At 45.0% G+C, this 17,120-nt stretch overlaps 1 protein-coding gene across 1 annotated transcript in view; it reads left to right on the top strand.

Moving 5' to 3' along the window:
* The window catches only part of LOC144108603 (multidrug resistance protein mrp-7-like), a 103,465-nt gene that overhangs the window by 64,861 nt on the left and 21,484 nt on the right, over positions 1-17,120 (top strand). Inside the window, 7 exon segments of the mRNA XM_077641798.1 lie at positions 426-758; positions 1,870-1,971; positions 3,915-4,082; positions 5,710-5,729; positions 5,731-5,866; positions 10,490-10,656; positions 15,595-15,789. Coding sequence (XP_077497924.1) covers positions 426-758; positions 1,870-1,971; positions 3,915-4,082; positions 5,710-5,729; positions 5,731-5,866; positions 10,490-10,656; positions 15,595-15,789 — 1,121 coding nt within the window.

Below are 17,120 nucleotides of genomic sequence, written 5' to 3'. Positions count from 1 at the left end.
GGAGATCCTTTGCCCTGCAGTGGGCGTAGTCTGGCTGATGATGATGGTCATGATGATGATGGCCAAAGAAGCGTATTTATAAGAACCAGCTCGAAGACACCACACAGGCATGAAAAACAAGGCGCCCACTACGGGATCTTTATACTATTCTGCGTTATATTTAAGACAGCCTGCAAGACTATCACTTCGTAAACGAACTATTTATACTACAAGCGTCATTAGTTCCAGCTCGGAAACAAAGACTTGAGTGTCAATCGTCAGCACTTTCAAGCACTGGCACGGGCACGTGATAGTGATTGCACGGCAGAGCGAACGCAAATAGCCGATGGTATCATAGCCGAAGGCACATCAATATCAATGCATCCTGTTGAGCGGCAGTATACGACTAAAAGCACTTCACCTGCTCTTTATTTTTTCACATGCAGAACCTCGCGATAAAAGCTTCACACAGCGCTCGCTACTTCGAGAGCCTGGCCATGTCCCGGCTGCTGCAGCACGCTACTGAAACCGTGGACGCACTCAGCAGCGTTCGGGCGTACGGCGTAGTCGACCGATTGCGGCGACTTTTCTGCAACCTTGCGGACAACACGATGCGTGGCTACATGTGCTTCTGTACTACCTACCGTTTTGTGCGAACGCTGACAGCGACTTCTGGTTTTCTGGTGGTCGTATGTACACTGTTGGCCAACACCATGTTCGCCGATCGTGGAGCACCTGACCCAAGCGGCCTCGGCCTTGCCTTGAGCTCGGCGTCTTCTGTACGAACTTTTCCAATTTTAAAACGGCGTTTGCCGTATTGCGGTCTGCCAATAATCAGTAGTTAACAGGCCCTTGTATCTCTTGTTGCAGCACATTGTGTGCAATATAAACAGCATGTAATGTATTTTTTGCGTAGCATATCGTCCTGAAATCAATCCCAAAATACACCAGTTCTGGCCACGAGCCTTAGTTCTCATCGCCTAAATGCTTCAGATATACTATGCCGGGCACACATTCTGCACGAAGGCAATGATGAAACGGTTCCATGATGCAAAGAAAAGGAAAGGTGATATGCGCAGTTCTCGTCCAGCGCGAAATCGCAACACCAAGTTTCAAACAGCCGACAGCACATATGTTCTTTATTAGTTTTTATTCAGTACTCTTGTGATGCATGGGTAAAAACGAACAAAGATATGCGGAAATGCAAAACATAGGTTTTATTGTTGGTTATCTTGCTAGAGGCTTCCCATGACCCGAATACCTCAAACAGCCACTAACATGCATAGCAGAGCAACAGCCGGAAACAGCGTGGATGAAAAAGGCTACAATAATCACATGTTACACTATCGTGAAGTGTATATAATAAGGAACGGCCGACGGAATTACGTAGCCAGAATTGGGAGGCTTCCAGAAGCTGAGTAATGAAATGAGAAAACCTTGTCGCATGAGGATCATCACTCACGTCGAATTATTATGCTGATTGGCAAAAGTGACATTTAGCTATTTGGAAATCATTATTGAAGTGAACAATAAAGTGAACGAACGACGCGAAGGAATTGGATTGCAGTGGTGTCTAGTCTTTTCGTAGTAGCCCTCACTCTATTTTTTCCTGACCGGTGCGCTTTCTCTCAGCGGTGCGCAGTTGCGAAGCAGATAGGCAGTGCTCGAAACTTTCAAGTTAGAAAACGGCGATGATGATGATTATGAACCGCATGCCGCGAACATCAACAGTTATAATGGCCGCAAAATATTAATGATGACCTCGCTCGTAGCTTCTCGACAGTCATTCTTCGTTGCAAAAAAGCATGCACTGTAGGATGTAATCTTCTAAACAGCGCACGCGGAGGCCGGCTCTCTTACGAATGACCCGCCTTTTTGGTAATGGTGCAGGTGCCGCTCTCACTGATGTCTCTGTGCGTAATGCTGTTCAGTGCCCTCCAAATGGTCGTCTCCTTTGAACGGTGTGTGGAGTACACAGAGCTCTCTCCAGAGGTAGGTTGGCAGTGCTGGCACCACACCAAATCATCCTTTTACAACACATACTGGGAATCAATCGGTGTTATGTACACGATGTAGAGCGGTTTAATCAACAGAACGATAAACGCTCGGCGCTCGGAATAGTCCGTGGGGAAATACGGACTAAGCAAACCTGAATGTTGGGCGAGTTGGTGAACGTTTGTGATGTAGAACACAGCGCAAAGGAAACACGAAAGACCGACAGGACGACGCAGACAAGCACTAAGTCTGGTCGTCCTGTGTGTCTTTCGTGTTTCCTTGAGCTATATTTTACATCAGAACAACCGACTCGGCAGTCGTCGACGCTTCCTACGTTGCGTTTGAATTCGTTTCACCAGATGGCGCTTTCATGCAGAGGAGATTCGGGCCGCCTTCGCAGACTTTTGATGCGTGCAGGCACGCGTATCGTCATGCACGTTGCCGCGTTAGGATTTGGGTGCCCCTGCGTAACTATTTTAGATTTAGAAGGCTCGAAAAAAATGCTTGCCCCGATTTAATTATTTTTTTCCGTTTAACCGATATAAGTCGTACCGCTCTTCACCTCGTTAAGTTTGGTTTTAACCATATCCCATGATTAAAGCACCACGCAGACACCCAAGGGTAAAGGCACGTAGAAACGTACTACATGCAAACTGTTGATATGGTTTTCTTACTAAATACATGTGCCTTTATTTAAACCCGTATGGCTGCTATGGTAACTAGCTTTTACCTTAACAATCACTGTTTCTGCTCAAACACGAAGGTTTATGGTTTTACGATGAGGGTAGTTAGGGTTACTCTTCCCTTAACCTAGAGACAGTTACTGCCATGCTTACTAAGAATCTACCACCATTTGCAGCAAACTGTTACTAGGTTTGCCTTACTAACTCTACCAACGTTTTTCAGATTGTAAGAATTGCCATAAGAAAGCAAAAACATGTAATAGTTAACATAACGTGTATCTTAAGCGAAGAGACGACTGTCAAGCATGCTTTCACACGTAGTGCATGTCAGTTTTGAATTCTTTCTTTGAAACAATGCTGCCCGAAAGGGCGCTTATGAAAAGAGGATAATTATTTTCGCAGACTACATTTTACATTTGCAGACAAGCAGCAAGTTTCGCACAGTTCCTGTCGAAGTCACCGCCTTATAATTTCTCTGCAGTACCAGTTGTAATGTCCTATTAACTGTGAAAGAAGTATTACAATAGAAAGAGTAGAAGAAACAGAAGCTACACAGTACAGCAGTAGAAGTAGTTTTAGTATTACTAATATTAGTAGTAGAAAAACAGTATCAATTTCCCAGAACCAAAAAACCATCGGTGTCTCAATTACCTAATCATGATCAGACAAACAAGATATACTATTTCGGGAAGTTTTGTTAATGGCTATTGCAAATGCGCCAGCTATCGGTATAAAATTTACGAAGAGCTAGGGCATAACAACCACAAATTGGAACTCCTCTGTGAGACGAAAGAGGTGATCTATTGGCGAGACGTAACCACATAGTGACTTAACGAAACGTCTGCGGGATTTATTTTCAACTCTAGACACTGAAGAGCCAGTCACAGACAAGGATATTTTTTTTTGTCCTGCGCAAATCTTTGGGGAATATGAACAATCAGTAATCAGGTGAAATTTTATGGGGATAAACAACGGAAACATATAAACCTGCACCGGCTGAAAAACATTTGGTGCTGAATGTCTTGTCACTGTATATTTAATCCGTGCTTACGATTCTTAAGGCGTATTTTCATTCTTATTTGTTTTCAAAGTGGTTGTCTTTTTCTTTGCATTTTTTCTCGTTTTAAAGCAACAGCTGGCTCTATCGCTTGGCTGAACGCTTACGAAGAGTGAAACAACGCCTCTACAGCACAAAGACATATTTCGTTTGGTTCTTTCTACCGTGTACCTTATAGCAACTTTTTCTGCCTTACACAGAGAGACGTTCCGGCAGCCAAGTTAAAAAATACATCGTTTCCGAAGCTCCCTCTCAATTGGCCCAGTAGAGGAAGAATTGAATTCCAGGGCTACTCGGCTTCTTACCGCCCCGACATCCTACCCAACGTACTAAGCGACGTTACGTTCACCGTTAGGCCAGGAGAAAAGGTACGTTTTCTTTTTTTTTTTTTACTGAGAGGAATCAGAAAAGCTACTGCGCATTTTAAAGAACGAAACGAATAAGATAAAATCAGCGCGAATATACCAATATATGTGTGACTGCTTCTTCTCATCTAAATGCTCATGCTAGCTACAAATATCGTAAAAACGTTTTAGGGTGCACTGAGTACAAGAATTTATTCTATGCCTTATTTGAGTCTGTGTCGACAACACCCGTCTGTGTTACTGAACGCCTTTCATTTTTCCATATTCCTACCTACAACGTTGAACTGTAAAAATAGTAATTACTAACTGCAGAGAAGTGTAATATATTTAATTACCTTTGTCTAAAATAAGGTCATTTTTAATCTTTGTTAATTAATCAATGGTAACACTGCTTGAAGACGTGTGCCAGCTGGAAGCCTGTGTCCGGAGGCCGCTTCTCATTGTTTGCTGCACACCGCGAGCATGAGTCACCTTCTGCCTCTTAAAAACAGGGAAAATCTGACGGATTGGTTTCGCCCTTCATGCGGCGAGATGTGTTCCACATGGTTCTTTTTAACGAAGGGTGAATGAACTGGCTCATGAAAACAAGAAACCAAAAATGGGTACTCGAAATGCTGTCGTTGAGACACATATTTGTAAGTAAAAGTGCGGAAAGCTGAGCAAGTTGGTTACTATTATCCATTGTAAAACAGCGCTCGTGTCGTCGTGTTTGTTCCGTCCTCGTGTTTTTTCCGCGCTGTTTTACCATACATATTTGTAACGCTGCCAATTGAAGAGAAAAAAGTGCTCTTACTTCCTTATGCACACAAGCATTGTTGTTAAGCGAATAGAAAGATGATAATACCACCCGCAAGCTGGCATATACTTAGTGATCCGGACTGGCTTTCCTCAAGTACTAGATGGTAACTTATAGACTGTTTACTAGGCCCCAAAAGAAATTTGTTAAAAACTTTAGGTTCCTCAGCCATGAAAGCCTCTAACAGAATGCCGGCCAATGCGGACTTGCGATATTTAGCTAAAATCGAGAATCTGCTTAGTTTGATTAAATCGAGTAACTTAAACGCATTTGTCTGGGCTGAATTATCTGCATTCTAGACATATGATACAATCTTATGTCGACTTTTTTTGCCTTGGTATTTTCTGAAAATGGAATATGGAATGTTTCGAAGATAGCATTTTGTCGCAGTTTTGTTGAACCGAACAATTGTATCGACGAACAGAAAAGGCAATGAAACTTGGCAATGGAAAAGGAAATGGAAAGGCAATGGAAGCAGACAAGACGGCGTGTAACCGTACGTCATTCGCTTCCATTCCTCTGGCACCTACAACTCTTTCTTTTTCTGAATCTTTTTCTCATTGAAGAACCTTGTGATTGAAGAAAATTGTTGGCTCAAAACAGATCACAGTACTGCTAGGTTTGTGAGCGAAGCCGTTTTATGGGGCCGTCAGATTGTGCTGTGCAGCCAGAAAAACTCGTTGCAGTGTGGCCGCCACACACTCCAAATTCCGAACGGATGCTACTCTTATGCTATTCATATGCAATGTCTGTTAATCACGCTGCAATTGCAGGTCATTGTGTTCCCCTTGTGCATAAAGTTGATTGCAGGTTTTCTCCACCCTGTATACACAGGTCGGCATCGTGGGACGGACGGTGCTGGAAGTCATCTTTGGTTCTGGCTCTTTTGCGCATGCTCAGGGCGTCTGGAGGCCGCATCCTCATCGACGGCTTCGACATTTCTGACATACCGCTCCACAAACTGCGGAGAAGCATCACCGTCATTCCACAGGTGACCGCACAAAACATAAGAATAAATGAATTAGTGGAGCTTCAGGGAACTAAAATTAGTTGTGTTGTAAACGCGTGGTGTAACAAAGGTGTTTTAACCTTCTTCCTCCTTTCATTTTAATAATGCATGATTTTCCACAAAATAAATAGCCATACAAGTATCCTTGTGTCACTTGACGCATTCGCGAAACACTGCAGACAGTACATTGCGATCAGCGACGTATACAGCAACGCTGACGATGATGATTATGGATTTTTATGGCGCAAGAGCGTCTATGGCCAAAGAGCGCCATGGTTCAAGGTAGTTTTCGGTTACGCAAGGTGCGGTCGAAGACCCATTTTCCAAGCATTTCACCCCTTACTGGCCGGGCACCAGGCCCGGGGAAAGCTTGTACCCATTATATCACTGGTGGGTACCCGGCGGCACTAGGGATCGAACCCTGCACCTCCCGCATGCGAGGCGGATGCTCAAACACTTGGCCACCGCTGCGTTCTCGATGTATGCAACGTTGACGCGAGAAATTGAAAAAGCACCTGACCAGGTTACTTGAACAACTTGCCTTTAACGCTGAAAAATGTAGTGCAACAAGCCGGGATGGTTTTTTTATGAGGCGGTAATCTTGCCAGGTAGACAACCCGGAGAAGGTAAATAAGGCTACCGCACAACATGGTAGAAGATTATTGTGCATATGTTACTCGTGAGATGCTGTTAACAGGGTCTTGTAGGGCTTGAAGATGTGGGTTGGGAAGCAGTTGTAGGGTTGTGCATGGGCAGCAATTTCGAGCTCACGTCCGCGCCCGGTCCGGGCCCTACCCTACCGACAGGAGGTCCGGCCCGGCCCAACACTAAAGGACCCTAAGCCCGCCAGGCTCGGTCCTGGTCTCTCAGTTAAGTCCCTGCCTGATCTGCAATAGGGTGGTTGAAGCGACGACGATACAGATGGAAGTGATTTCAGGAAGATGAGTTTATTAAAATGACACTAAAAGTTTGTCCTCGCATTCCAGATGACAATTTCTGAACATACACAGACCCAGGACATATAGGTTATAGAATTATTCTTATAAGTTATTATGCAAGACAACAAGTCCTCCATTGATGATAGCTCGAGGCAATTGCGGCGCTCCTGCATTATGAATCCGGCAACGCTGAATTTTCTCTCGCTACTTCCACTGGTGGCCCAGAACGGTTAGTACTTTATACCGAGAAGAGAAAATTTCGAGTATCTAGCTTCGCCAAAACCGTCATAGCTAAAACGCTGAACAGGGGTCAATTACTGCTGCCAAGTAATCGGTAAGCTCGTCCCTTTCGCCATTCTCATTGCTTGTTTCGTCGCTCTACTCGATGAAAAAAATCCATCCACGGCTTTTTCGCAGGGACTTAATCTTGCATAGAGGCCGGTAACTCCCCTGTTGACGACTCGATGAGCTCTCGTATACTCTCGGACATTTCTTCACGCTCCTCGGCGGAAATCATCCTAATCTGTCGAAATTGCTGGCTGAAAATCGTCACTATCTTTTGTTCCGTGGTAACGATAACCTTTGTGTTTATAAAAGATTGGGCTCGTTGCCGAGTTTTTGCCATTTCGGTGGCCTTTGATGGTTGCAGTTAGACATGAAGAATTTTCTAGTTTGGCAAAGTGCATTAAGGGTAGAGGGAGTGTTGGGATTTTGTCCACCTCCAGGGCTCTCGATGCTTCTGAAAAGGGTTCCAGGAATGCAACTAGTATTTTAAAACCACTTTGTTCACGTTGTCTATTATTGAAGAGCTCATCGCTTCAAGAAGGGCTTCATTTTCTACAAGTTCGCCGAATACAGATCTCAGGATAGAAAGTTTCGAGTTCCATCTTGGCAGAACTTCCTGGCAGACGATGTTGTTGGGTTGGCTAGCTAGCCCCCTTTGTTTCAGGAATTTCACAACCAATCTGACATTTGACAATCTGTCACTAAAACACGCGGCGTCAGCTGCAGTAAAATCTTAAGAGAATGCGTTCCGAAGAACAATAGTCAGAGAATATGCGCAGAAGTGCGTTCTGCTGAAGGGCTGGACAGCAGATACGATGTTCGTACCTTGGTCCGTCACGAGCGTAGGCTTCGGCAGAACAGCCCTGTCGATCCACAGTTTAGAAAAACAGTGTTGCAGCTCTCTTCGAATGTTATCCCTGGTCTCGCGTTCCTGAGAAAAATTGCTATTAAAAATAACGTGAGATTGCAGGACACCTCTCACTGCCTATGTAATGTGCCGTAGCCGTCGACTACAGTCGGGGACAAAAGTCTCTGGACCACGAGTTTCTCAAAAGAAACCAATAGCTTTACTACTAGATGGCGGCTGGAGACCACATTTGAGGAGATGAAGAGAACAAAATCTTTACTTTAACCTCCAAAAATGTGGACTGCAGCCATCGGCTAATAGCAGAGCTATCATCTTCGCTTCAGAAACACATGGTCCAGAGACTTTTGTCCCAGACTGCACGTCACTTTGCTAAAGTCACTTGTCCACATGTCCGCAGTGATCGCACAGCGCCCTCGATCATACCTGTGGCAACATCTGGCATTAAGTTTCCTGAACTTGGGCTGCTAAATCGGCTAGTTTTCCAGACAGTGGTGCTACGAGAATGGACATCATCAACCTGAACATTGGCATGGCGAGCTCCAATTCAGATTAAATCTTGGACTTCTTTTGCAAAAGCACTGCCAGTGAGTACGTGCGCATATCTTTCGCAGAGAAGTGTGCTAAAGCTGCAGTTAACGTTTCTTCATAGATGCTGGAAGCTGTGGAGCTTGCCGGCTTCAGAAAAGAAGTTATTGTACTTGCGTTGGCTGAGCTGCTTTTGCATAGGTGCCTCTGCAGATGCGATCTTTCTGTTTTCGAGACTCGTAGGCGAAGAACGTCCTCCACAACTTGCACTGTACATGTCCCACAGCTGAATTAGTTGGACACTCAGCGACGATGAGAAACTTGTCCCATACAGCGCTCTTGTCATACGATTTGGGGATGAAGTTAAAGTGTCAGCTTGAAATGCTGCTTCTTAGATTTTCAGCACTGAAATTCTCCACTGCACCAGACTGGCTGCTTAAAGCTCACGACGTGTACGAAATGAACGAAACGCTCGATGTAGGAAGAGGATTGACAGGTATGATTTTGTAAGCCGTGAATGGCGTGTCGTGACTGCAGACTTATTTACTTGTCAGAGGATATGCCTGCAAATAAGCGATAGCATGGCGCTGTCGTGCGAATGCCAATGTGGTGGCAACGTCCCTACTTCTGCTGTTGACGGGAAGGAAGGGCTCTGTGTTCACTTTGCTGACAACACAAAAACCAAGCCTGCGCTGGAAAAGTTGAGCTGTAATGGAGGAGTGGCAATATTTCGCCGCCATTTATGTGGTGGTGGAGCCCCCTTTGGCTCTTGCCCGCGACTATTGCCCGTCTCCCCAGTCGGAACCGGATAGTGTAAGTAGCTCCTGCTGGGTAGACGGACAAGAGAGAAGGCAGTCGGCACGACGGTGTATTTGGAAGATTCTACCTTAGAGTGGCACCGAAAAACTTCCCATCAATACCTTCCCTGGATACCGACAGTGGCGAGTATAACGAGTAAACCCTTCAACAGGGGCTTCTGCAAGAAAACAACAACGTCTCTTGCGCTGGCAGTGACGTGTTCTTCTCGTCGATCTCGGACAACGACTAGTCTTCAAGCAATACCAAATTCATTAGAAAAGCTTCCCTCGACGCCACGACCCCGCGTGCGTCGTACGCGGCCTTACCTCCGCTTCCCAAAAGCTTCCATTCTTCCTACCGTTCCTACTGCAAGGCGCCCACAACCGGTGGCTTTCCCCCAACGTTGGTACTTGCTAGAACCGAAAATGCGCTCCCAGCGCCAACTAGCATTTGTTTGCTTTTTGTTAGCGTTCATATTTTCCACCCGTCCTTGCACATTCCCTCCTGGATGGTCTAGACACAAAGCACTTCCTGCTGTGCATAGAGGACACCCTGCGCACCATATTCGCTCTTCCGCATGTGATACAGCCTTTGTCCAGTTTAGAACTCTGGGGTAGAGCCCTGAAAAACACCATGTGGCTCATAATGCATTCCCAGAGTTTCAAATCTCCTGAAGCTAAGATTTCTAGTCCTGCCCCCTCCAATGGGGTAGCATAGGACTTCCACGAATGCTACAGGAGCCCTAGTTAGTACACGGCTTAGAGGGCTGTGCGTCTACTCGTGATCGCGAAGCCCGGCCGGCACGTCCAAGACAAATATATCCTGGCCTGGGCCCGACCCGAGCACGGGTCAAAGGCCTTCCGAAGTGCCGAGCCACGCCTGCCGGCCGGGCCGGTTGCGGACTTTCGGGCCGGCGCGAGCCCGTGCACAGCTCCACGAAGCACACCTACAGCATGTGGGTGCTTTTCGTCTATCTTATAATTAGATGTAATTCACGCATACTTTTAGTACAGTACTAATTTGCCGATTTTCAACACCGCAAACAAAAATAAAAACCTTCCGCGTTGCTTCCTTGGTGATTCCCTTGGTGTCAATAAATATTGGCACCCTTCAAGTCTTCATTGCGCTCTGATAATGAATTGGTTCACTGTTTAAGCACTCCAAGTTCCTACATCACTGGACGTGTTTCAGGACCCATGCCTCATCAGAGGGACTTTGCGGATGAACCTGGACCCTACAAACTCCCATTCCAGCGAGAATATTTGGCGCGCTCTGGAGCGCTCCAACCTTCTCAAGGTCGTGTTGAGTTACGGCAAAGGGCTCCTGCTCGAGACAACAGATGGAGGCACAAACCTCAGGTGAGTACAGCATACACGAAATTATGCAGGGGATATATCGCATCGTTACAAGGCGGCTATATTAGTTTAAATGCTTAGAAAGAAGTCCGATGACCTTTACATCTCTTGCCTGATAGGGGCATCTATGTTTGCTTACTTTCCCAATACAGACCTAGCTCGCTTCAACGCTAAGATTTGTGCGGGCATCCTGTCTTTATTGCCGGCGCGCATACTGCTCCCGGCAACTACAGGCTTATCTCCATTTTATCTCTTTTTGCTAGTGTGTTTTAAAAGTAACCTACATAAATATCAGCACGGCTTTCGAACTGATTTGGTTTAAATTAACGTTGTAATTTTTAGCAGCGTTGCTCCTGCAGTACCCTGCCGAGAGGCGGGTTAACGCTGGTTATTTTGATTGCAGCAAGGCCTTTAACGCAGTACACCAAAGCATCCGTCTTGAAAACACTGTCGAACTTTGGTCTTTGTAAGTACTATTGCAGCTGCTTTGCAAGCTACCTGCAAGGTAGAGGAAGAGGCATGAACTACGGTGGACTGAAATTTCGCTTCTACGGTATGACATTTCGGGTTCCCAATGGATCCAAACTAGTGCCTCTGCTATTCAGTCTCTTTATCAATGACCTTAATGAAGTTGTAGCTCACTGTCAGTTGTCTCAGTGTGCTGACGGCCTAAAGATATTCGACATAATGTGCTTCTCTCGTGACTGCAGCTTAATCAAAGAGGGTGTGAACTCTGTGCATTGGTGGTGTTTGTCAAACAAATTGAACTTGAGTAAAAAAGACTGTCAATGCATCATTTAAGCGCAAGACTTAAGGCTTACCCTATTCTGCTCTAAACAATGAAGCCATTACGAGGGTTCCTGTTGTTTGCGACTGAAGTGTTTTTCGCCTCCCATTCTGGAGGTCAGGAGCAGAAATGTGCGCTTGCTTGGCATGGTGACCCTTTTATTCAGGTTCCTGCGCAGTTCCGCATGCCATTCTAGCCTACACCAAGAGCCTTGTCCTGCTGACAATTTAGTATGCCTCCGTGTTATGGAACTTGATCGACCGTGCCTCTTAGCAAAAACTCGAAGATGCGCTTAAGAGGATTGTAAAGAATGCCGTCGTTCGTGGGGTGTGCTTATCTGTTCCTCGAGATTATTGCAGCGCTGCCGTGCACGCTCTGGGATTAACCACATTAGAAACTACACCGAAGTCACTGCGCCTTCTCTTACTCTTCAGGGGTTAACACGGACTCATTTATTCGATACACCTAACAACTTTCATCAAGCGGCGGCTGCCTGGACGCTCCGTGCGATAAATCTTTGCGTTTGACATGCCCCTTTCAAAATAAGCCCTGTTGCAAGAACAATGTGTTCGTATAGCAGCATGATGCCAAGTGGTCCGGATCTATTTAATCGGGATTTGAAATCTTTCACACAAGACCTGCTATGCTCACTGGGACTATAAAGCCATCGCATTGTTAATTGTATCTATCACTAGTCATCAGTCTCATCGCCAACACCATTTTAATTTCTGTTTAGATACACCTTTTTAAAATCTTTTCATTGTTGTTTTCTCTTTCGCTGCTCTCCGCGCGCCACTGCAAAAGGCCTATGGCTTTTAGTGGGAAGACTGCAAAAACTGAATTAAAAATAATCCTTTTTTAACCTCTTACGCTCATGGTGCTTTAGCTAAGCGACCGTCGGGTGCAACAGAAGTGAGAGAATGACCAAACATTAAACATTTATTCTCGCTTTAAGGATGTTACGCACCGCATCATTACCGCCCCATGGATCTCGAGACTCGCACTGAATGCAGGCACTACCATGTGCACTAGTGTCCCCCGGCAACGATCATGTGCATATGAACAGTACGCTTAGCGGTTGGGTTTTGGATAATTTTTTTCAATATGACGCTGCCCAGCAGTGTGAGAGCTCTTGGAAAGAACACTAACAAATAAATTCGTGGCTGTCCTTCCTAATGCAGAAATATGTCCTGAGTTCTTTTTGTTCGCTTTTTTCTTTCATCACACAGAAATCGCAAAACTCTGGATATATAAGCCAGGTTCTGTGGATTTTCGCAAAAAGCAGAGAAGTTAGGAAGATCACTTTTTATGAATCCAACAGTCCCTTGCCTAATGTGATCAAAAATTATTCTAGAGGCGATGTCTTTTGTATTCTGAAGTCAGATCTTGTAAAATGGTGCTCCTTGGTAAGCTTAGGCATGCCTAGCATTGAAAGGGAGGCAACGTCCATGTGAGAAGCCAGAGATACCGCTCCCCCATTTCCTCTCCGTGAGATGTTAGTTTATGCTATGAGAAGAAAGCGGCTAAACTTTGTCTAGACTTAAAGGGCAGCCGACAATCATAGGCAGGACGGGAAACGTGCAGCTAGCAGACAGAGCGACTAACGATGAATTAAAGTTTTTGACGATTAGAGACAATGAAGGCTGAGCTGTGTGCTCATTGGCAGGAAGTGAATACTTTTCGCACTACATCGATACCATTTTGATATGTTGTGAAGGTTCTCAACTGTCCACTTAACATAGTGAGCATGTATTCAGATGTTATGTGCCACTGCCGTTTAACTCTTACGCATTTGAGGACAGCAATTTAAATTTTACATTCCTCTGCGAACAATGTTATTCGTAAAAAATGCAAGGTCGCAAGTAAATGTTTAAACAAAGTGTTTTAGTCAAATATTTCTGTCATTTCGTGTAACGGTCACACTGTCTATATTTTCGGATCATCAAAAGGTTGATCATTACCAGAAATTCGGTTCTAGTGCTTCAAGTTCCCGTGGCTGTCGCCACAAAGCGCATGACTTCGATCAATGAAAAATCCCGTTGACGCCATATATAGTCCAAGACCGAAAACGAAACAGTGGTCGTTCAAAATAATGTGATAGGCCAATAAACTTGGCGAGACTTTTCGGTTGCTGTCCCGAATTCCTGTAAATGAGTCGGTAATAAAATGCGGGGAAAGGACACACATGGCGAAGCAGCGTTATTTTTCGAAACGACGTCAACGCCTATTCTTTATTTATAGAGCTTAGTACAATGTACCCGAACTATATTTGTGCAGGGAAGATTTTTTCATGTAACCTGGAATGATATATCAGTTATATTTTTACTTGGTTTTTATTAGAATCTCGATTACCACAATTAAAAAATATTGTAGTGGAAAATGACAATCATAATGCCAATGGTGCATAGATTAGATTAAACAGATGATATAGCGCGGAAAGCTGCAAAGAAATACGTGCACTTTGTAAAAAAAACGAACAAAAATGAACTCCTCCACTAAAAGTAAGCGTATTTCGAAATGTAAACAGTAAGCACATTACAAAATAAAAGACCGATGATGATGATGGTGGTCAATTTTTGTGGCTGAAAGGCATCTGTGGCCAAAAGGTGGCCTGGCAAAAGATGTTTTCGTCTATGCAAGGGAAGGTGAAAAACCCATTTTTCAAGTATTTCACCTCGAACAAGCAAAACACCCGGAGTAGGAAAATTTCTACCCATTGTAACACCGGTGGATAATCGGTCGCACTGTAGATCAAACCCCGCACCTCCCGCTTGCGAGGCGAACGCTAAAACTACTGGGCAACCACCACGGTGGCCCCATGGCCGTTTTGAGCAATATGCAGGGCTCATTTTAATATACCGCCACGCTGGAAATCGGCAGGAAATAGAGCAAATTTTTCTTCTAAACACAAATTATTTGAACAAGACGTTTTTGAGAGCAGCGGAAAAATTAGGCTGTTGGTCACGTGTTACTCATGGAATAAGAGTGTGTTCGAATACATTAGTCGGCACTTAATTCAGTCACCTTTAATCCATTAAGGCCCCTGAAAAAACTAGTATTGGATTTTATTTTCTTGTTGCGCATTTTATTACCTAATGTAAAAGACATTGCAATCTTTTACACATTTATAGTTATTGCTTCAGAAGTTGCGACACTGAACTTGCGAAAGCACGCTCGTCCTTTCCGCTTTGTATCTCCTCTCCATCCCCTCCCTCTTTGTAATGTCTGCGGGCGCTGTCGGTACTGATTAAATGAATGAATGAATAAATGAAAAGCGAAAGAGACTTCTTTACCATCTAGGTATCTTGCTTTGGCTGCCCCATTGTAGTCGCAACAAAATGAGGCCTCCAGTTTCAATGGACTCTCTTCGCCACTCTTGCAAAAGTGATTGCTGTTTAGCACGTTAGATACAGCTCTTATCTCTCTACAGTGCTCATTAGTGACTTTATTTCCTTTCATACAAGCAAGCAGGCTGTTTTATTCGAACAAAACACGCCTTTTTAGCAGGGAGGCGAGGTAGGTGACGTCCCCTCCTTGTGATAATGATCTCAGTGGAGCTGGTTGAGCCGACGATGCGGTCTGTTATGAGCCAGTGCCTCACCACCAACTACAACGACCGGCAGCGAACGCATCGACTGGGACGGCCGGGATTCTTTGGTAGATCCGCATTAGCAGCTGAGGCCAATTATTCCACAATGTTGCCATTTATTCCTCACATTTATTCCTCACATGAGGGGTATGTTCGCGCGTCGTTCGTTAGTTACGCTTTCTTGTTTCGGCTAACTTCGAATAGCTTAGCCACCGAAGTTTTCTGATCATCGATTCAATTTTGCCGAGACTAAACCTCAAGCTATGCTCTTCAATTCCAACAGAACTAGGTTGCTTTTTTGACAGTGCAGAAATTTTTCAAAACCCAAATTAGCCGTACGGGCCTTCCACACGCGAAATGTAGGCTCCATATCTGCAACATCGGCGGGTCCGTTTAGTTGGCGGGAAATCAATCACCTCTTTAAGGTCATCATATTCAGCACCCAACATAAACATAAACCTTTAGCATATTAGGTAGGATTAGAGTATCGAATAAGAATGAATCATGAAGCATCCTAGTGTGAAATTTCTGCAGAATTTGCGTGCAACTCGTGGCTTCTCCGCAGCGTGGGACAGCGGCAACTGGTGTGCCTGGCACGTGCCCTTCTTCGAGGGTCCAAAGTCCTCCTGCTGGACGAGGCCACGTCGCAGATGGACGGTGACACTGACCGGCTCATCCAGGCGACGCTCAAAGACGCCTTCACAAACTGCACCTTGCTCACAGTCGCGCATCGAATCCATACGGTCCTCGACTATGACAGGTGGGCCCGATGAATGCATTTCAGCTTTATTATAGCATTCTGCAGTTTATTCTACCACACGGAGTACAAAGGCACATGTGAGCCATCGTTTTGAAGTCGGGAAAAAATTCATGCTTCCTTTGCGTAGTAAGGCTAAATGGGAATTAGGCGCGTCAGCTCTCGTTTTCAATTTTTTTCCGATGATCGAATTCATAGTTCACGGATGGAAATTACAAGGCTTCAACCACAGGGTTACAAAGCTTGAACCAAAGAGTCATGAAGTGTGAATTCTCAGCGAATACCCCCGGAGCCCGATGAAAGAGAAAACGCCTCTTTTTCGGACAGCAGCATGGAAGGAGCACTTACTCAATCATCCCCCGCTCGCTCTATTTCGAAAGCTTCACCAATTTCTCGGGGGATGTTTGTATTTGCTCTGAAAGTTATCTTTTGCTTCGTCAAATAGAGAATGGCAACAACTCTTGGTTTCAGACTTACTCTAACTCTTGCACTTGAGATAATGAATATTTATGTGCCCCTTTTCCGTTGGCCACATTGCAGTCATGTTCACCTAACATTTCGTTTAAGCATCTTCCTGTGGAAGAATGCAAAGATAAGGTAAATCACATGCGAAGACACATCACTTTCAATTTGTTGAGAGCATAATTTCGCCCGCTAGTTCAACAAATCTCATGAAGTAGGCTGCGCAACAACCCAGTTTGAAGCGTTCTACCCCTCCCCAGCTCTAGAGAAAGCGTAAAATTGGCACTCAATATTTGTACGAAAATCTATACGGGGTGTGAATTATGCTTATGACTGGTACATTTGTAGGCGTAGAAGCTAATACAGCTGACGCGATCCACTTCACGCTTGCTGTGGAAAAGAAGATACAAAATTATATGATGTTGTACCTATCTCAGCAAAATAGCAAATGCTCAGTGGTTAAAGACGTTAAATTTTATTCTTTGTTATTGCTTTCGGCTTAAAGGGGCTCTGAATCACCTTCCGGGGTAGCCACATCAACTCGCTCAATCGCTGCATTCTGCTGCCAGGAAAACATGAGCCAATTAATACACTTCTATACGCAGCAGAGAGCCCACAGTGAAGCGCGAAAGTTAGCGAGCCCTTCCCGGCGACTTTTTCATGCTCGCACCAATCTCCGTCGTTTGCACCTGCTTATGCAAGTTGAGAGACGTCCATTGGATAGATTCTTTCAGACTACAGACAGTTACCACGGCCGCGGCCAATAAGCGCGTAGCTCCGGTGGACCAGGAAGCTCCGCCCCGTAGGTGGGGCCGGCGGACCGGGTCGACCTTCAAGCGTGCAAAAAGTCACGTGAGAATAGGAAAAGGCGC

This window comes from Amblyomma americanum, chromosome 10 (assembly GCF_052857255.1).
Source record: "Amblyomma americanum isolate KBUSLIRL-KWMA chromosome 10, ASM5285725v1, whole genome shotgun sequence".
NCBI lineage: Eukaryota > Metazoa > Arthropoda > Arachnida > Ixodida > Ixodidae > Amblyomma > Amblyomma americanum.
Note: the sequence above shows the minus strand (reverse complement) of the source record. Positions and strands in the feature narration are given on the sequence as shown.